The sequence below is a fragment of the Malurus melanocephalus genome, unplaced genomic scaffold (genome assembly GCF_030028575.1).
Source record: "Malurus melanocephalus ecotype Western Australia unplaced genomic scaffold, MMel_1.1 scaffold_41, whole genome shotgun sequence".
Classification (NCBI taxonomy): domain Eukaryota; kingdom Metazoa; phylum Chordata; class Aves; order Passeriformes; family Maluridae; genus Malurus; species Malurus melanocephalus.
In genome coordinates this window covers 2,770,978-2,791,840 of record NW_026623273.1, presented here as the reverse complement: position 1 = coordinate 2,791,840, position 20,863 = coordinate 2,770,978, and the positions used below count along the sequence as shown (strand labels likewise).

General features: G+C 40.5%; 1 protein-coding gene across 1 annotated transcript in view; it reads left to right on the top strand.

Moving 5' to 3' along the window:
- Positions 1–577: 577 nt before the first annotated feature.
- PLCXD3 (phosphatidylinositol specific phospholipase C X domain containing 3) overlaps positions 578–20,863 on the top strand; it is a 73,276-nt gene continuing 52,990 nt past the window's right edge. The window contains exon 1 of the mRNA XM_057364649.1: positions 578–989. Coding sequence (XP_057220632.1) covers positions 578–989 — 412 coding nt within the window. The remainder of the gene's footprint in view (positions 990–20,863) is intronic.

Here is a 20,863-nt window from a genome sequence, read left to right as displayed (position 1 = left end):
TTTTTTTTTTTTTTTTTTCCTCATGGGAGCAACCCATTGCAAAAAGGGACATTAGGAGAGGCAGACAAGGCTGCCCGGGAGCCGGCTGCGAGGGACGCCGCTGGTACGGCGCTGGGTTCTCAGCTGAGCCATCGCCAAGGTCAGGGAGGTTCTGCTGAGGCCCAGGGCCACCAGCCGCCACACGGGGCCCCGAGCACCATCCCGGGCAGAGACGCCGGGCCGGGGCCAGCCCCGCGCTCCCGGGCGGGCTCTGCTGGCGCTCCCCGGCCCGGGCCGGGCGATGGGCCCGGAGGGTGCCCGGGGCCGGTGCGGTGCGGCCGGGCCGTGACGCCGCTCCCCGCGCAGCCCCCGCCGTCCTTGGTGCGGGATCGCCCGGAGAGTGCCCGCTCCCAGCCCGACGGAGCCGGCCCCGAGGGCTCGCACGCCGCGCCGCGGGGAGGCGGCGGGGGCTCGGCGGGGCGGGCGGAGGCGGTGCCAGGCGGGCGGGGCCCGGGCTCGGCGGGGCTGTGGCAGTGGCAGTGGCCGGGACCGGGCGAGTTGGAGCGAGCGGCGGCGGCGGCACGGCTGCGGCGGCAGCATGGCTTCGTCGCAGGGAAAGAACGAGCTGCTCTTCGCCGACTGGATGGCAGCGCTGCCCGGCAGCCTCCACAGCACCCCGCTCACCAACCTGGCCATCCCCGGTGGGTGTTCCCGGCTCCCCGCCCTGCGCCGGGAAGGCGAAGCGCTCGGCGCGGTTCAGTGCTCCACGCCGCTGGGGAGGCGGCGCGCCCCGGCCGTGCTGCCGCGGGGCTCCGCGGAGATCCCTTACGGCGCTGCCGCGGAGCTCTGTCGCGGTGCTCCGTGCCTGTCCCTCGCTGCGCTGCCTCGCACTGCCTGTGGAAGCGGGGTGGGAGCGAGCGGGGCAGGTGCGGACAGCGGGACGCGGCTCCCGTGCTGTGAGCGGCTGGGGGGCGGCGGGTGCGGAGTGCGCGGCTGTTCCTGGTGTCGGGGTGGGAAGGGAGCCTGTTCCTGTGCCGCCGGACTGGCGTAACAGCCCGATCAGTAAACCTCGCCTGGGACCTAAATGCCACGCATTGCCCCTTTCCTCATAAACTTGTGCGGCGAGGTCGGTCCGAGCGAGGGACGGACGCTGGGCTGCGGCTGCGGGAGGGAAGGCAGGCTGCGGCAGTGTGCGGCTTCATGTCATGTCGCTGTCAGAAAACGTTTGATATCAACACAATTTTAAATAAGATGAGGGGTGACAGGTGATGGTACTCTATGAGCTCTTTCTTACTCTCTCAGCAATTGTTTTTTGGTAAGATATTAACTGTAGTTGTAGACTTAAGCAAAATACATATTAATGCAAACCAATAATTGATTCAGATGAACTGTGGTTTGAGGGAACATCTCAAGCTTTTTCCAGACCTCTTTACCAGCACCCTGTCCTCTCTGAGGTGTCTGACTGGAATGAGGTTTCAGACATGCTAAAGCTCTAATATATTTTAAGCTTCTTACGAGAAATACTCACTTCTTGCAAGTTTTATGTAGTAGCTGCTCATGTTACACCGATTTTTATAACGCTAAAGGTACTTCTTTAACAAATGAAGATAGCAGCTGGTATTTGCTAGAATGTTTTCTGTAGTTTAATTTAGGCACAGGTGTGTCCTTCTAAAATTAAGTGTCTCTTAGTTTCTTACAGTTTACATAAGCTGTGACCAGCAATTTACTTGCTACAGTGATTGTTGATCTTGGTTGAATGTATCCTGTATAAAATTGTGTGCCTCCAAGGCATAGGAATCCAGCATCTGCACCTGCTACATCAAATTCTGTAGGAGCTGTAAAAATCTTTCAGTCTTAATAACTTTTTATAAACCCACAAACTGTGGAATGCTCTTATGGAATATTGGCATSATAAGAAATGAATGTCTTTTTGATTCATGGCAGCTCTTCAGGTTAAGTGTATTGTTTTAGARACTTTTTCCTTGTTTGAGGAGATGTGATGAAACTTAACTTGCTTCCCGATGCAAAAAATTGCCTTTGATACGCATCACCATTAAGTGGCTTCCTTTACCAGAGGAAGCATCATGAGGCTGCAATTGGTACATCTATCTCCCCAAGATCTCTCTGTTCCTTTCTCACAGCCTCTTTCTCTAAACTGTCCACATTTTTTCACAGTGTACATTTCTCAGAGCTTTGGCAATAATAATACAAGCTTTACCACCTTGTTAGCATGTTTAAATTAAAAACAAACAAACCAATTTACAGTGGGCTGTAAGTGCCAGTTAATCCCAATACAGCATTAAGCAGTGGGCAACTTCTGCAGGCTCTGAGTGCAGAGGTTGMTCTCTTACATTGGCACAATGATTTTGTTCATATAACAGACATGCACGGAGTCTTGCTCTTTGTGAAATTACTAGAAAAACTTATATGATTTGAGAGGCACAGTGTTAAGACCTTTGAAATTTGTCCTTCTGCTAGTGTAAATTGACACAGACCTCTTATCTGCCTGTCTCACTTTTAAAACCCAAGGTCTGGCAAGTAAGAGTCTTATAGGGAGGGTAGCAATATAGTTTGTATGAATTTGTCAGCTAGGGAGCCTGGCATGCAGGCTATAGGTAACAGGGCATGTTTAAATACTGTCTTTTAACAGTAGATTTATTCTTATATTCAACATACACTGTAGACATAGGCAATATTAAGTACAAGTGCTATCATGGGATTGGTTTCATCCTTTAAGAAGAAATGACCTTTCAGACATTCATAATATTTATTTGAAAGTTTTCTCCCGTATGTCTATAGCTGAGCATTAATAATATGTGTGCATAATAACTGTTAACATATAACTAGTATTCAAATGTGTGTGCATTTGTTTAATCCAAACCTTCATATGTCAGATCTTCAGTTTTCACTTCTGAACTTTCAACTGTTTTTAAAACTAGTGCTTAAGTACTAATGTATTCATAGAAGTACTGTCATATCATGTGAATAGCATTTTATTTACTTTGCTTTTTTTTTTCTCCTTTCCAGAAGAAGTTAACAGTGCATTTTTTTTTTTTTCCCCAGCAGGATTTATACTTCCCTTGCACAGTAGGAATACTGATTTTGACCTTAATTCAGMTGGATGAAATTCAGTTCTGGAGCCAGAATCCCACAGTCAGTCCAAAGCTAATGTTGAAGAAAACAAACTGTTACATGAAAATCTTGGAAATAATTTCCCATTACAAAGGGTGGTCCACAGTATTAGGGGGGAAATGCTGTTTTATTATAAATCATCAGTACAATTTTTCATTGTCTTGAACTGAGGTGATGCATTCTGTTGTCTTTGCACATACGTACTTGTATCATCTCAACTGTTGCAAAGAGAAGCACAAACCCCATAATGTTCTGTCATGACTGTAGTTAAACAATATTGTTGAAGGAATGTTCTGTTCTTAGTATATTTAAAAATAGTGATCACACCCTTTTATTGTTCAGTTGTTAAGCCTGTGCAGGTACAAATTAATACTATTTACCACCCTTCATACTTCCATAAATAACAAAGCCATGCTGGATTTTGCTAGCATTTCATTAAGTTCTTCTACTCATTTCGTCCACCACAGTTCAAGCTAGATACTTTTGCTTTCCCAACTGCAGGAACMCACTAAATGAGACAGAAATCTCTGACATACCATGTGCCAACTTTGTTCATCAGAAACGTTTCCATTTGAATTTCTTCCAGGTAYGAGGATGATGCATATTCTATGAGTTTTTCTTCTTTCTTTGAGCTGACTATGTCTGTGTTCTCTCACACTGTAAACGGCAGATTTTCCTGAAGTGGTAATTGTAGCAAACAACAGTATACACTATTTGGAAAGAAAATAATCTGTTAGTTTCCAGAAAATGCCACACATATTTAATCTTCTATTGCTATGACAATTAAAATAATGAAAGGCTATATTCTTAGGACTTCAGGCAAGGTATATGTCTTCCAGTGTTTCTAAGCTGCCTTTAGTGTTGAGTGATCTGCCTGACTAAACTCTCAACAGTTCGGCTAAGGAAAAGGTGGAGGATTGTGGGTTCTTGTCTTTGGGGAGAGGATGCCTTTCARTAGTTGGTGAAATGTGGGCTTTGTCAGTGTCTGTGCCTCTCTGACCAGGACAAGAAATGTGTTTTTGTAGGTACTGTGTGTTTATAGGACTGAAATCTTCATGCCCCCAAGGTAAGGTAGGGAGACCCTGGGTACTCTGCTGTGTCAATGCACTCTCCTTAATCTGAAGTGAGCATTTCAGTTATGTGCAGTGCAATAAATAGACATCAGTAGGCAGCATTTCCTTATGAATTGTTCCACTCACTGATCAATACTGACTGTCCTTACTGACAGTCTTTAAATATATATCTAGTTTAATATCAGAGTTTTTGTACAAATAGTGTGTCATGTATGTTGTCTTTTCCCCTGGTGCCAATTTTCCAAGACTCTGAGAAATCCATAAGAATAATTTATGGTGGAAAAGGGTATTTTCTTCCTCAAGTAACTCATCCCTCCACCAAAACTGGTTCTAGCCTAAGATCTGCCATATGAGCAGTCTTGATGCATGCTAGGGACTTGTGTGCCCTACATATAATGTAGTAAAAATCTTCTGAATTACTTTAAGACTCAGAATATCTTTTGAGTACATAGCTTTCAAGAGCTGTGACTCTTCAAGCTTTTGTTTCATAGCAGAGTTTCTGATTTCCTTGTGTAGATGAAACCTCTGACTTTATCATGTGTTCTTGTTGCACGAGGAGGCAACATGAGCAATGCRTCATGAAAATTCACATGAAAATTACTTGCATAGGATCTCATTGGCTTCTGTTATTTTTCAGATAAGGTTGGGTTTGGTTTTTTGTTTGTTTGGTTTTTGGTTTGATTGGATTTTTTAATTTTTTTTTTTTTTGACATAATGTTCCTTGTCCATCAGCTGGAAAGCAATTGCTAGACGCGGCAGAGCTAGCTTGGCTCATCTTAAATTAGAAGCAGGTGTCAGGTGGAATTTTTTAACACTACCCATCTTTAGAAAGAGACTCAGAGACTTGAAATTTGTATTTCTCACTATCATCATACTTTGAAAAGAAAGAACAAGATCTCATAGGGAATTACTTTACAAAGAGGAGAATCTGTGTTAATGTCAAAGATGTATTAGGATATGGAAGATGGTACGGGGAGACTTGGGAAAACAAGTTAATGCAGCTGGAATATTTTAGCCATTTTCATGAATGATAGCACGGCTGCATTAACATAACAGCTCTGTTTCTATTATTTTAACTTCCATTGTAATAGCTTGAAAATACAAATGTTCAAGTGGTTATTTTGTTTCTTGGACAGACACTTCTCTTCTTAGCCCCGTGGGGAAATGCTTTCATCTACTAAAGGCTAGAAGTTCTTCCTTGTTGGCTGTGTAGAYACACAACATTTTCAATGTTTAAATGTTGTTAGGAAACTCTTTAATTTTGATCTTGAATATCTGATGATTTGGATTAAATGTGAAGGTGATTGTCTTTGAGAAGCAGGACCTTGTCTCTCTGCYAGCGATCAGCAGACTATCTCTGCTTCGCTTGCCTGGGTCTGATTCTGTACAAAATTATCTTTGTCTACAATTGTAAACTGATAATGAAGGTAAACTTATAAATAAAGCTATGAAGCAGGTTCCCCATTAGCTTTTGGCATGTGAATGTGTGTAGAAGCGTTCTTTCTTTTTCCACTGTGCCTTGCGCTCCATTTTCAGTATTCTACCAGAAATGAGAACCTTATGCTTTCTTTTCTGATGAGAAWATGAGCAAATGCCCTTAAAACTGACCTTCTTTTAGGATAGCTCTTTCAAAATTTGTTGACGGTCTTCTTTTTACATCAATCGCTTTTATCCACAGAACGTTTTCTGACTAGTCTTGCACATGCTAATGTGTCATTTCCAACCCCTTCAGAAATACTTCTGTGTRATACAGTTTCCTGTGGCATTCACCATTAATTTTTCCTGCTGTGACATGTTTCTAGCACACACAAAATAAAGCTGTTTGGTTACTCACRCTGCCGTAAAAATCAAACAGTTCAAGCCCTTCGGTTACTTGCCCATCTGCTACCAGAGGTAATTCGAAACTGCCTTTGCTTGGTTTCCCAACAGGGTCTGTTTATTAATCCAGCAGTCCCTGTCCACTGTGTCTGCTGCGGCTCAGTTCCAGCAGAACTGCCTTCTCCGACCTGCCTCGCAAGCCGCCACCGTGGCAGGTGTGGCAGAGGGAACAGCTTTGTTGCCATCTGGAATTAGTTTTGTCTTTCCAACTCCATGAACTGCTGGGTTTTTGACTGTTCATTGCATCCAAATTGCCCTTATCTTCTGACAGTTTGTAACTTTGTGTTTGGTGTGTGTTTTATGTTTGGTGACTTCCTACAGTTCTTACTGTAGTGCAGCTTGAATTCTTTCATGCAAAATGGATCTTTCTTTGAAGATGGTCAACTGTGAGACACACTCAGCCGTGGAAGTAGTTTAGAAGGCAGGTTCTAAGTAGACAAAATTATGCAGACTCTAACTTTACACCCCCTAGGAGTGCTATGCTGCTATGCAATGTCTTCTACTGTTCTGCACAGAAATAATAATTAAAATGCTCACTATTTCTTTAGAAATTAATTGTCTATAATTTACAAATACCATTCAGATTTAGTAGAYAGATTTGTGTTTAATGGTTCTACTCTTCAAAGAGCAGCCGGCTCCAAGGAGGATAACTTCCATTCCCATCTTCTCCTTTCTTCAAAGTTGGTACAAATTCTAGGTGCTTAATTTGTGAACAGATCTCCTTGTGCATTCCCTACAGTCTAGCCTATGGGACACTGTGAACAATATAAYTGGGAAGAAATGTGGTTCAAAACCTGAAGGCTTGGATTGTAATCTAAAATTTTGCGAAGTTGAATGGTTTTTCATTTGACCTACTGTAGGAAACCTTAGTTTAATATTTTCCATTATTTTGAATAGCTGTATAGTGTCAGCTAATAACTGTACAGAAAGGCCAAAATATATTATTTCCTTTTAGAAAGTCCAGGCTTCTATTTTTCTGTCTATTTTAATACAGTCTCAGTTTTCACCATGATCTAATTTAAACCAAATTGCTAAAACAGCTTTCGGATGCTTTGCCGTCTTTTAAAACATCTCTGTTCATATTAAATAAAGTTAATCTTTGGTTTATCTAATCTCTTATCTGATTACCTCACATACTTCATGCTTAAACACTTAGTGTTTCAACTGTGAAAATAAAACACTGCAGAATAGCTGAAAAAAGGTAGAGGATGGGAAGAAATGGATTTCCTTTGTTGTGGTTCCAGGCTTTTCTCCCCTCTGTGTATGTCACTTAGAATGTTTCAGATGATTGGAGATATGTGACATGTGCTGCTGCCATCAAGACGAAAACCTATCCATGAAGCCTACGCCATCATGAATTTTTCTTGTAATTTAAAAAAGTCGGGATAAAGGGCTCTGAACGAATGTAGCCTTTAACAAATTCTGTAGCCCTTTCTTTTTTAACAATACAAACCTCAGTGAGATGAGTAGTATACTTCAAGCTTTACCTTGTCATGCTGTCATCCATTGTGTTTTTGTGTTTGAATATAAGATTTTTTAAAATCCTGTTAAAAGTTTGGCATCTATTTTTACATTGGCAGCCATGCTGTTTAGTTCTGTTATTACAAAAGGTTGCTAAACTAAGATTTGAGTGAGAGCAGGAAAAAACATAGAACAGATGAGTTATATGTAGTGCTGTGCAATCAAATTGATTCTTTAGAGCCTCAAAGTGTTTTTAGTTTGTTAGTTTGTTAGTTTTGCTAAATCCTGCTGTTAGAACTTGAACCTTCAAAATACATGCTTCAAAAATACATGCTCCAGGCTAGTCTGGGTGTTCACACCAAAATCAAATTTGTGCAACTTGTGAACCAGTATGTGACTGGAATTTTCTTCTGGTGTTTCACTCAGATACCTGCCATCAAGAGATGGAAGAGAAATGGAAAAGTTTTGACACATTTTCATTAACCGTGAAGCTGCTGAATGATCTTAAGACAGCTATTAGAAATCTTAAGACACCTGCTAGAATCTCTGCCATGTTTTCTTCTTTCAAGACTGGTAATCTTAATGAGACCACTGATAATGATGCTGGCCTTGCTCTTAGGAGGAGAGCTGGGATAGGAAGTCTGGTTCATGGGTTATGGAGCTGACCTAGGCGGGGAGTCAGTGAAAGGACCTGCTGTGAAAGTGCACCTGGGAAAAAAAAGGTGTTTGTTTTATACTGGAAAGCTCTCAAACGCTTTTGGTGGAGTGCTGCTTTTGTGAATGCAACCCAAAAGTTGCTTTGTCAGTGGAGAAGTTTGAGTAGGTACTCATTCTAGATGCTGGCACAGGATTCCCAGGAGATTTGCTCTTTTGGGATTAGCCTTTTCTCCTTCTGTTGAAACCTTCACATTTTGCAAGACTGTTCTAATTGCGTAGATCATGTTCACAAATACTGTATTAGAAGCCATGCCGTCTGGGATAGGGGTAGTGGTGTCCCTTGTATTTCACATGTGAGGATGTGCTTTCCCATCATGTGATCCAAAAGTCTGAGACACTTGGATTGGTTCCCTCAGACCTGAAGCTCCTCTGTCTCCAAAGGGGCTCATCTGGATGTGATGGGAAGATCAGGAGATCACTTTGAAACTGCTGCAGGAGATACCTGCCCATTGCTTTTTCCATTGCTGGAAAGCTGTAAGAACTGTGTCAGCACCGAATGACAGCGTGGTAGCAGTGAATCCTTCACTGGGGCAAACAGGGGCTGGAAGAAGATGGTTTGGAACAGAAATCCCCAGTTACCCTAAGCCTCAAGAAGGGGGAGGARGGTATTGATTGGAAGAGACAAAGATCTAGCTTGGACACTGAGTAGCAGATGCTGTCCTTGTTTGTATTCACCTGCATCCTCACTGCACTAAAAAAAAGGACTTTTAGGAGGTTACATCAGCATTATTTTGGTATAAAAAACCTGCATGTTTGAATTCAGGACACTTAGACCATGTAAATATGTGAATGCAAACCTGGATTTGTCTGGTTTGGGCCGTGTTTGTATGTTAGTTTGTTGTTTGTTTGTTTGTTTGTTTTTAATTTTGTTTTGCTCTGCTTTGCTTTGTTTTGTTTTGTTTTTAATGCTTTGACTTTTCTCCCACCTCGTGTAGTTCACTCGCTGTTTCCATGGTTGAAGTGAAACTTTGCTGGTGGTATGGAAATAACAGTTTTGATGAACTGTAATCTTCAAAACATTGCTCAGCTGGAGTTCTGGCTTCCTCTGCTTCTGGTGCAAAATTGACAGCTGTTCTCTTTTCAAGTAGGAGAAATCACCTCAAAACAGGTGCTGTCCAGGATGGGAATGGGGAGTACATGTCCAGATGCACTTCAAGGCTTATCTAGGAGTGCAGGCTCTTGCTGTGAGAGGGAGCTGGACTCATGCCGTTAGCCAAGTGTTATTTAGTGCATGTGCCTAGTGAGTGTTTTGAGAAACATTTTATAAGTTGACAATACATAAGGAGGAAACAAGCCAGCCTCAGTAATTTTTGGATGTCACTGTGTTATAGGGGAAACAAGCCAAGGGACACTGAAGGGCATGAACAGAACATGTACCAATTAATACGGTTGCTTCAAGTGTGCATGAGACAGGCTTTCCTTTACAAATTTTATGTGGAATATGGAGAAAACTGGAATTTTTTAATGAGCCGGTTTTAATGAACTGGCTGGCAGTGCTTCAGACTCTTCTGRCTGCAGACAGTTTTACTGGAACCAGTAAAACCAACATTGACTTCTTGGAGAGCTTAGGATGATGTGCTGATGGTACTGAAAAGAGGTGGTTGGCTTGTGTGTCGTTATGTATTTGGCCCTGTCACATCCTCTGCCCGATAGGAGTCGAAACAAKCCACTGTAGGGTTGGGTGATCTGGTCCATGTTAGGATTTCAGTTCCTAGCTGCTTGTTAATGTGCTTTGCACACCACAGAATTCTTACCATTTCCTTTGAGGCTGCATCCTTCGCAAAACAAAAAGTAATCTCTGCTATTGGAAAGTTACTTCYCTTTTGCAGAAGAGCCTTGTTTGAATTAATAAACACAAAGAAGCTTAAACTGAAAYAGGATTAAATTGGGTGGTGTGAAGGTGGAGGACTAGGGCCAGGGGGAGAAGTGCTGTGCTGAAGGGAGATCAAAAGTGTTGTTAGTTCAGTGCCCTGGCTCTGATCTGTATCACAGAAAAGGCTCAGGGACAAGATGAGAATAAAGGGCTATTTCCCCCTGAATATATCTCTTTACTCTTCTGGCCTGTGTAATTTTTGGAATTGGATTTCAACTTTATTTGGCATTACTTTCACAGATGTATTAGGAGAGATAATGTTTTTTAATCTTCAAACCACCTATCCTAGGCTGTGAATTAGCTCGAATATTCCCATGGAGGAATGGTGCTTTGTTGGGAGGGAGATAATGGTTCTTTGTTGTGATTTTAAGGTTTTATTAATTGTTTTCATTTTTCAAAAGGTATTCAGAAGTGCTGATAAACAAACTTAATTTCTTGAAAGGAGCTTCTCCAAGTCAAGTGAGAGATAATGCCTTTTCATTATGAAATTGCTTTTGTCTACAAGAGAATGCTGTTCCTGGAATGCAGAAGCCAAGAAGCGAAATGCAGTCTCCATTGCATCTCACTTTCCATCAAGTGTTACTTCAATTCTGTCTTAAGTGTGGGGATACAGGCCAGAAATGCTTAGAGAATCTATAAAACCAGTAGAGATATGGAGAAGTATTCTATGTGTAAATCACATTTGAAAGAAAGTGGTGATAGGCTCACAGTCCTGTTTTTCTGCCTGCTAGATTAAAACAATGCTTTCAAGTTACTATGTAAGACAAAGTAAAGTGTTTTAAAAATTCACCTCAACTTGCAGGGGAGGGAAGGGTAATACTATGTTTAAAGTGATATTTTTTTGTAAGTTCTACTCTGTTCATGATTTGCATGTTTTTTCTTCCTTTGGTGTGTTTTTCAGCAGTTTATTGGGTAACAGGATTCACTCACTGACAGCAGAAATTTCAACATTGGTCTGACTGGGTATGGTTTTCCACTGCCTTGTACCATGTGTGAATGCAGGTCTGTATGAAATGTCACTAAATCAGATCAGTAACTCTATTCTCACTTTGTGCACTATACCACTGGATCTGAGTCTGCCTCAGTGAGCTCTTGGTGAATAAATTTMTGTGAGCTGCTGAAGAAAGCAATGTTGACTAGATGATGAACTTTAATATGGCCCTCTAAAATACCCAATATAATGCATTTGTCAGAAAGAAGACTACTAGCTTATGTTGCTTACAGTCTTTAAGTGAATCATTATCAAATAGCTACACAAAAGAAAAAATAATCTATCTTCAGGGTGAAAAAATCACAAGCTTTACAGTTTAATTTTATCCAAAAAATATATTGTCTTTGCTTATAACCKAAATATGAATCGGGGAAAAACAAGTGAAAAGCAGGTTTTCAGATTTTACCTATTGCATTGCAAAGTCAGCTGACACGTATACTGATGACTAATTGTGCTAGATCAGGCCCTTATGTACAGAAGAGGAGGAAATAGCATATAGTCTAATTGATTATTTTGAGACTGAAATACCACTAAGTAATATTTTGGGTTCTATCTGCATTATAATGGTATTTGACCTAGCAGGCCCTTTACAAACTTGCTCCTTTTTACTGTAGAAAGTACAGTCCATTAAAATTTATTTATAATAATATGCTTTAATATTTAGACCAAAGTATTTTAAAAAACAAGCTAGTTTATTTTCAGAGTCTTAACATGCCTTTTCAGATGTTGATGTAATTGAAGACTGGAGAACTCCTGGAGCACAGTAAGTAAAGGTTGATACCTCTGGGTTTTGTTTCCCAGTGCAGATGTAGTGATTTTTTTTCCTGGAATTATTATGGAATTGAAATAGACATTGAAATGCAAAGTACTCTTCAAGAAAGGGCATTAAAATGTGGTTTATTTATTTGAGGTTGCCTGTGATTGTTTCATAACAGCACTATTGGTCTGTTTTCTGAAGCCCTGGAACACCAAGGCTCATCATATCTCTTTTGAACAGCTTCTTCCAAAAGGCCAATCCTTTTGCTTTGGTCTCTGATCTAGTATGGATTTTCATGTTGTTTTGCTGTGTGATGACTTGAAAACAGGTGGTTTAAATTATGCTGGGGAGAAGACAAGAGTAGCTATCAAAAACAGTGTGTGGATTTCTGTATTGCATTGAAGGTATGGACAAATGGGGGTTTTGATTCCTGGACTGCGCACTGAGTAGCAGAGCTGGAGATCCTTGARACGTCACAGTGTGAGTGACCAGACTGGGTGACTTTGACATGAGGCCAGCCAAGCGTGCAGCTCTGCACCAGCACGTAAAAACATGGGTGACTGCTGTATGGCTGGTCTGGACAGAGCTTCTGCCCTCCAGCTTTGCTGATGCTTCCAGAGAGACGTGAAAACTGTTAAATGGACTTAGAGCCAAAGACGTAGGCTTAAAGCTTGTCTGAAAGAAATGGTTAGAGCATGGAAAGTGTGTGCATGATTGAACTATTTCCATGGCCTCCATATTAAACACAAATTTAAAGTATTAATTTCCTGTATTATGACAGGATGTTTTCCATATTTTGTTGACAGGAAAAATAAATTATTTTATTAAAATGGGGGATGCTGAGGCAGGAATTGAAAATGAACCTAAGTTTTATAGATCTTGATTTAGTGACGTGGCCTTTAAACCATCCATTTTCCTAAGCATGAAGAGAAAGAGGATATCCAAAGCTTCTCATAAYAGCTGACATGTTAGGTTTTTATGTCTTGGATGTGACTTGTGTGCTTTGCACTGTGTCATACCAGCAAGGAAAGGATATATTTTTTTTACAGGAAAGCAAAACGTGGTCATTAGTCATCAAATGTGATGGCTTACGGAGTGCTGCATTGCGTCACCCACCTCTGAAGTGGTCTCTGAAAAGAAGGGCCCGTCAGAGGTATGACCAGGCTGTAAATGGCTGGGCAGATCTCCACAGATTAGAGGGTGAGCCACAGGAGATAAGGTTTCTGGCCTCATTTGAAAATCAAATACAGGGTTAGAGCAGCTCTGGCTAAATTTGRATGAGGTTTGCAAGCTCTGCAGAGCAAGGGAGGCAGGTTAGCAGCACATTCTGAGTTTCATTACACAATTGCATGTGCTGTCTTGGAGTTGCATGCAAACACTGTCTCATAACAGCACTGGATGTTCCCTGGTGCCATCCAGTAGCACTTCTTTCCCTTTCAGTCTGGGGCCACAGGCAGCTGGTTTAATCTGTGTCCTCCACCCGTGCAAAGAGCGGGATTGTTTCCTGATGTGAAGGTTATTAAGTGAGTTGCACATTGCTGTAATCTTTAGTGTGTTCTAGTGGGGAGAGAAGCAAGGTGTGAGCMCTGGGAAGCCTCATGAGCATGAAGGCACCAGTAGTTTCATCCATGCTCSCAAAAATGATGCAGGAGAGAGAATAAAGTCAAAAAAAAGGGAAATAAATATTCTGAAGGCTGGAAGGATGTGGATGAGCCATTTAGGTTGCTACCCTAAATCCCTGCCTGGAGATTAGGGGCTGAGCACTGCTAGATTTAGCTCCATCTCTTTGCAAAGCATTGCTTCAGAAAGCATCTAGAGCATAGCACAGGAGTCTTTTGTGGGCTGATTTTGCTTTGAAGGCTTGAGCAGAAGTTAAGGAAAATGTGTGCTCAGAAGGAGGGTACACAGGTATTAATTACACTGCTGCTGGGAAAAATAATTGAAATTTACAGTAACAAGGCCCACATTCTACTGCTAAATAACAGGATATACCCAGGCATTTCACCAGCTGCTAAGTTTTTTGTAGGCCCTGAAAATCACTTTTACTTCTGCTTTTCTCACGTGTGTTCCAACAATACGTGTTACTGCAATACTCCTATTTGGTACGTTTTGTATTTAAGACTCCTGTTTGGAAAAAATTGTTTGTAAACCATTGCAGCCCAGCCTTTCTTGAAAAAAGTAAGTGTGAGAGAATTTGCTGTGAAGTTTTAGTAGAATGATAAAACAGTTTCCACAAGCTCACAGCAGAATGGGGCTGTGTTCTGATGATTTGGTGCTGAGATCAAGCAGTATTGCAGTATTAAAATACTTCATGAGTGCCAAGCTAGGATATTTAAAGTAAAAACTGTTGACAATTTTTTTATAGCTTTAGATTTTTTATAGCTTTTATTTAAATCAGGATTTCAAATTACTGAAGCCCTAAAATGTTTGCCAGTGGGCCTGTGCCTGCTGTTACACACTTCTTGCTGCTCTTCTTGGCAGTGAATTCGTGATGACTTTAGAAAAATAAGCTTCAAGGAATTTCTTTGGGGATGGTTGGTGAGGCTGATTAATGACTTTGTCAGAAGAGCAGACTGAAACTCCTTTGCTGTTGTCCTGTTGTATATGATACTTGCTAAAAAATCTAAAATAAATCTTGGTGGCAGTGTTTGCATCCAGTCACTCTGAATGGCTTGCTGGTGGAGACAGTGCTGTACTGATAAAACTGGGTGCAGAACTGGGTGCTTTTTTATTGCTGCAATGTTTGGCTCCTGTTTAATTTATTATTTTTTCACTAACTATCTGKATGAGAACAAGCTCATTATTGAAATATACAACTAATACCAATGTAAAGAAGCACAAGAAGACAGCAGCCTGCATTGCATCACAGATAAGTGAACATTTGGGTAAAAGTAARCTGAAAAGCATTTTTTTTCAGAAGGATTATTTAAAACAAGTTAAATTCAGGAGGACACTTGGAGGATGGCAGTGGCTGGGCTTCTGACAGATGAAGCAGCTGGGAAGAAATCGCCTCTGCTGGTGTTAGCTGTGTGCTTGGAAACAYGGAGTTTAACATAGAGCTGGTGGTCTGACTGTCTGCAAATGAGTGCAGTATTCACAGAGCTGGGAGGGACTCACAGGGCCCTGCGCAGGACCATCCCTAGGAATCACACACTAAACTGTGCGTGTGGATGTCAGATGGATTCCAGGAGCACCGGCATCGTCTGCTGCAGRTTGGCAGCATGTCGGTGAGGGTTTGCTCATGAGGGAATTCTCCACAAAACGCTTCCAGAAACTTCTTCAGCGATGAAAAACGTTCATCCATGCCTCATTGATTTCTCTTGAATTGAGATTACGTTCTGGCAGAAAGCATTTAGAAGAAGTGGTTTAGAGAGTAGCAATTAAGATGCATTTATGTTTGTTCATCAGGGACAAGTTTCGAAGGGTAGTGTAAATTTAGGGAGTTTGCTGCTAATTCAGGCTGTGGGTGAGTTACCACAGCTGTTGTATAAAGCTTGATGCTGCAAATGCCTTGGTAAATGGTTTTCCCGTCCTGTATGAAAAGCCTGGGCAGGCACTGAAGACTAAATTTTATTACATGACTTGACTTGCTCCCTGAGCTCTTCTCTGCAGGGGAAATCTTAAACTCTGTCAAAATGCAGTACTCTATAGGGAAGTTTTGTGATGAGTAGCTCTGTCTGTTGAAGAGCCAACATCTGTGACCTTGCAGCCTGTGTCTGGGTTGTTGTGTGTGGCAGAGTCTGAACCAATTGAATTGCGGCCTGATGGTTATGCAGAAGTCACTGTTCATCAAGCAGCAAATTTTGGGTTCTGTTTCTCTTACCAGTGAGGTCTTTTACATGAATGAGCGCACTGGTGGGACTATAAGAAACCTTTCCTAACTGGGACGATGACAGTCATTGGTGTAACTCAGGTGAGAAGTAAATTTATGTTTTAATTATTTGCTGGAGTCAAAGCACATTCTATGCTAGAAAAAAATGTAAAGCAGGGAACATGTGAAGAAATAAATTAACAATTGAAAGTGATATTACTTTTTAAGATGCAGTGATACTTTGAGGTTGGCTGTCCCTGATCCATGGGACACACCTGACCACATGCTGTATAATTAACTTCCCTAGCTGCTGTCTCTAGCTCACTTCCCATCACATTTCACCTAGGCAGGCTCAATCATTATTTTTGGGTACTGCCTACACTGTCATTGCTTCTCTGGCAGCATTTCATCTTTAACCTGTGCAAGATCCAGATGGAAAATTTGATCTCTCCATGTGTTGTTCTGGAGTGCTAGTCACGTCTTGTGTTGTAGAAATACTTCCATAAGATGAAGACAAACAAAAGGTCTGGTGATGTGGAAAAAATGACTAGTCTCCCTCTCTGAAGCTTTTTTTGTAATATGTACTTAAAAAGAATTCCTGTTACTTTCAATTTACACGGTTTCTGAATGTGTGTGTTTAAATGCTGTGGTACCTACTGGGAGTCCACACAATACCAAATTACCATCTTCTTTTTTTAGGCAGCCATGCTGACTTTCTGAGCTGTCCCTATATCTGCAAAGGAAAGAAAGAACCAAGCCAAAACCCCACAATCACCACAGTATTTGTTACTCTGTTCATTTGAAAAGCGCTTCTGCCCTTAATGCAATCCTCTTTCTACCCTCATAAAGGCATTATGGCTTTCAAAGAATGTTTGAAGTTCAGGTATGTAGCAGTGTCATTCTGTACAAAAGTACATTTTTGACTGTGCTCTGCTCCATAATCACTGGCTCTCTGGTTGCCTAGGAAGAGGGTATTGCTGTTTAGTGTGTAAAGTTGAATTTCAAAGCCTCGAGAAGAGCAGATGATGAGGAATTGCTTACCCCAGCTAAAGGGAAGAGGAGAAAACTGGTGATACCAGGAGAAAATGCTGAGATCTTTGCTCTGCTTGTGCATTTCCATCTCTGTATCCTTGGGTGTCAGCTGAAGATGATGTCCCATAAGTTATTCCATGAGCTGTCCTTTTAAAGCGTTTAATGACACATTTTATTCTGATACTAGAAATTATGAAATCCTGAGGAGACCATTTGCTACATCAAGACCATGAAGAAAGTTGGTTTTAGAGACCCTGTGAGAGTCATATTTTTGATGGAGCTGTCTCTTCTTACAGGGTATGAAAATGTTTCTGAGTCTGATTAAAGAATATGAGCAATGATTTTTCAGAATGGCTTTCTGGTAGGAAAATAACTATCACAGCATACTCTGGGGGTAGTCAAGAAGTGAAATATAAATGTCATTTTTCTCCATATATATTCAGCTTGAAATTAAACTGCATGATTTTACCGATGAGACTGCTAGAACAACTGATAGATGGAGAAAAGAAATCTGTTAAAAGTGAGATCAGAGTTTTTTCCAGAAAAAACACTTCATCTTAGTATGAGRTTTCAGAGTTGCTGTAGAGTCTATTGAGTTGAATTATTCCATGGCTTGAACTGATTTCTTCCATGCAAGGCAGTGGTCCAGCATCAATAACCATTACCTATTGTGGCCTTAGAGGTCTGTAAAGTAACCTTGACCTGAAATGCCCTTACTTGTGTTGTCTGTTTTCCAGCAAGTGCCATTTTATGAGGAAAAGATCTTGGAAAGTAACAGATATATTTCATCAATGACAATTGATGAAAGAAAACAAAAAAGGAATATTCCATTTGGGATGTAATGTAGGCATTCTCTCATTCAAAAATAAAATGCTTTACTTCAGTCATYGAAAGTGTATTTTATTTCAGTAATTGCAAAATGTATCAAGCCCAAAGCATTTATTTCAAACCAAGATGTTATGTTTGCAGTGACATAAAAATAGCAGTACTGCCCTCTCCCCACTGTCCTGCTCTCCAGAAGTGACCATATGCRGAGTTGTAGGGAAGAGCAAGAACAAGGACAGGCAGTCCTTGCTAGTTGTTTTTCATACTCTTACAGTTTCCAGCTGCTAAAACTGACACAAACTTTGCTTTTGTTTTGCTGAAACACTTGTAAGTCTTTTGGTGCTGCTGGATGAAGAGATACATGCGTTTTCAGGACCGTGAAAAATGTTCATCTAGTTCTGCTCAGGAAACCTCTCAGGTCAGCTTCTCAGGTTTTTTATTCGTGAGTTTTACCATATCTTGAGGGTTTTCTAATTTGTGTCTGGGTCATTTTAGGAATAGTGCATTGCTTGTAAAGCATTCATTTTTCAGGGAGCTGAATGCATGTGTACAGATGRCTATGCTTTACTGAAACTACACGTACTAAGATTTTGTGTTGAAAGCTTCCCTTTCTGAGGTGTCTGAAATGCAGATTTTAAAAATGTTTTTAAAATTTTGGTTTTAACTGCTTATGTTATGTATTTCAATTTTTGGTGAGTATAGGCTTAGATCAGAAACAGGACTTGTGGAATGGAAACTCCTGGCAAAGAGCCAGGAGGAGCTGGAAATACTCAAGAATTGAAGTATGTTCTGGTTTCCAGCATTTTAAAGCCACTTCTCTTGTGGAGCTAGTTGTTGCAATCTGTGTGTGTTGAACAGCCCATTCTAATACGATTTCGATGTGAATCTGTAGGTACCGTCTGTTAATCCCCTTGGGTTTTTCTGTTCTGTAAACCAATCATGTAAAATTACTTTCCTCTAAAATACTACCTTTCAGGCACTCTTGAACAGTGGAATGTGTAAGTAGAGAGTAAAACACAAAAAATAATGTTATTTCTTAGTGCCTTAAATATAGGAAATATTTTATGAAATGGACATGTCTTGTTAATTTAGGTCTAAAAAAAAATAAGCCTTTTTCTATTATTTGCATGACCTAGAAATTATGGTAGTCTCAGCACTTTGCAGAAATCTCCATCAGAAACCAAACCATTATCATTTCTCCTTATTAAATAAATACATTTTTAATAAAATTCTTCAAGTGGCAGAGGCTGAAAGGATATTTCACCACGATGCCAATTTTGCTGTCTGCTTCAAGAGCGATTTCACCTGGATGACTAAATGATTGCTTCACCTGTTGTTCGTGCCCTGAAGCACTGAATAATTTTTTGGCTTTTGGGAGAAGAAGTTTGGTTTTTAGGAGCTAGAAGCAGSCAGTGATATCTGAAAATACTCACTTAGACATTATGTAGAGAATATGTGGGCAGAGACACTATTGCTCTACAGATTGAACAAGGACAATAGTGGCACAGTTAATCAAGGATATTTAATCATGACTTCAACAATTTCTTATAATTAGATTTTTTTTTTTTATTTCTTTCTTCACGGTTATTAGACTTATTTGCCTTACATAACAGATAGTGCAACCACATTGACTTGTAGAATTTTTGCTTTCCTAACTCTTACTGTCTTTTGACATTAGCAGTGAAATTTTTCATCTTCAATCTCTTAAAAATCAAACTCTGATTTTTTAGCATTGGAATTAGGTATTTTGTCTGTTAATACTTTTTTGGAAAAAAAAAAAGTAATGTTTGGTGAGGGTTTTTCTTTGGATGTTTATATTCCCTGCAGCAGAGCAAGATGTCAAATATGGACCTTTTAGAATGAATTTATAAACATGGACCATAGTGGGGTAGATTGGTTAGACAGAACAAGGTGTAGCAATAAGRAACACTTTATTTTCAGTAGTACTTTGTATACAGTTTTTTTTGTCTAAAGCAGAATCCTTTCATCATCAGAATTGCTTAGGTAGAGCTTTGTTCTCAGCATGTTTTGTAGAAGCTCAGATTCTAAGTGGTTACTCATATGCTCAAAACAGGAAAAGTCAGAATGTGAATAGGGTGCAGTGTGGCTGTGACCCTGGTTCAGTAGCTTAAAAACATTTGAGAGATAGTAAATTAAAATTACAAAAAGGTCCTTGAATGCGCTGACCAAGTGAACTTCCCTGAACACCTTTCTTACATGAAACAATTATGTGTGGGAGAGCAATTTGTGAGAGTTTACTCACCACTACTSAGAAGAATAAATTGATGAATCTGACTGATAAATTGGCTGTGAAGTTCAGACAGTACTCTTAGTCCCAGCCAAATTCACTGTTTCAAAGCAAACTGTGGACTCAGATACAGAATATGAATAGTGGATCCTGTGTGTGGAACATGTGTAAAGACTCAAAATGTGAACAGCTGAGCTTTATAATGAATAACAACACACAAGCCATGTAAAGATGGTGAACCTCTTTGGCAGGTGATCAGCAGAAAGGTAGAGTTGGTGAAAACATTTTTAATTCCTTGTTTATGACTTTTGTCTAGCACTGGACTCAGAGGAAACAAATATCTGTATATTATTTTTCAGGCTTCCACATGCTTAATGCCAAGTGAAGATGAACAAAATGCAACTATTTTTCTGTGATASTTGAAATTTTTAGTAAGTGCTGTTTGGGATTTTGGCTGGCTTGCTCAGGTAACGTGAAAACATGATTTTACTTTCGCAGGAGCTGGTAACAGTTTAAATTTGTGTTTTTGAATGCTCTGGAATTCATGAAACCATGGTCTCAAGAAGTCAGAATTAAGTCAGTGCTGAGATCAATGTACATGTTGCCCTAAGCTGACCTGTTATAACTTTAACTAAATGCTTGTGGACATCCCTGTGGACAAGAAGTTTTTATATGTTTTGAAGGGATTGTGAAAGTGACCTCATTCTGTGCTCATGTTCAGGGTGCTTCCCTCCTCCCTAAAGCGGGGCAGACTTCCGTCTGTCTCAGTCTGGGTAACTTGCTGATTCCACCATGTGTTCTTGAATTCCTGGAGAACACAGTGAATGGGATTAGGATGTAACAAATTATTTCAAGGGTCCATCCCAGCCTTTTGAAAGTGTCTGTATATGTTGTAGGGGTATTCTTTAGGCTCATATTCAAAGGAGTTTTGCACATTTTTTAATTCATATATATCTTTAGATACACATATGTATGTAGGAATAATTTTTTTTGTGATTTGTGTGTGTATAGATAATTCATTTGTTCCTGGCTTTTTCCAGCTGTTGAGTTAGACTTTCACCTGTAGTGATCTGCTCAATTAATTAT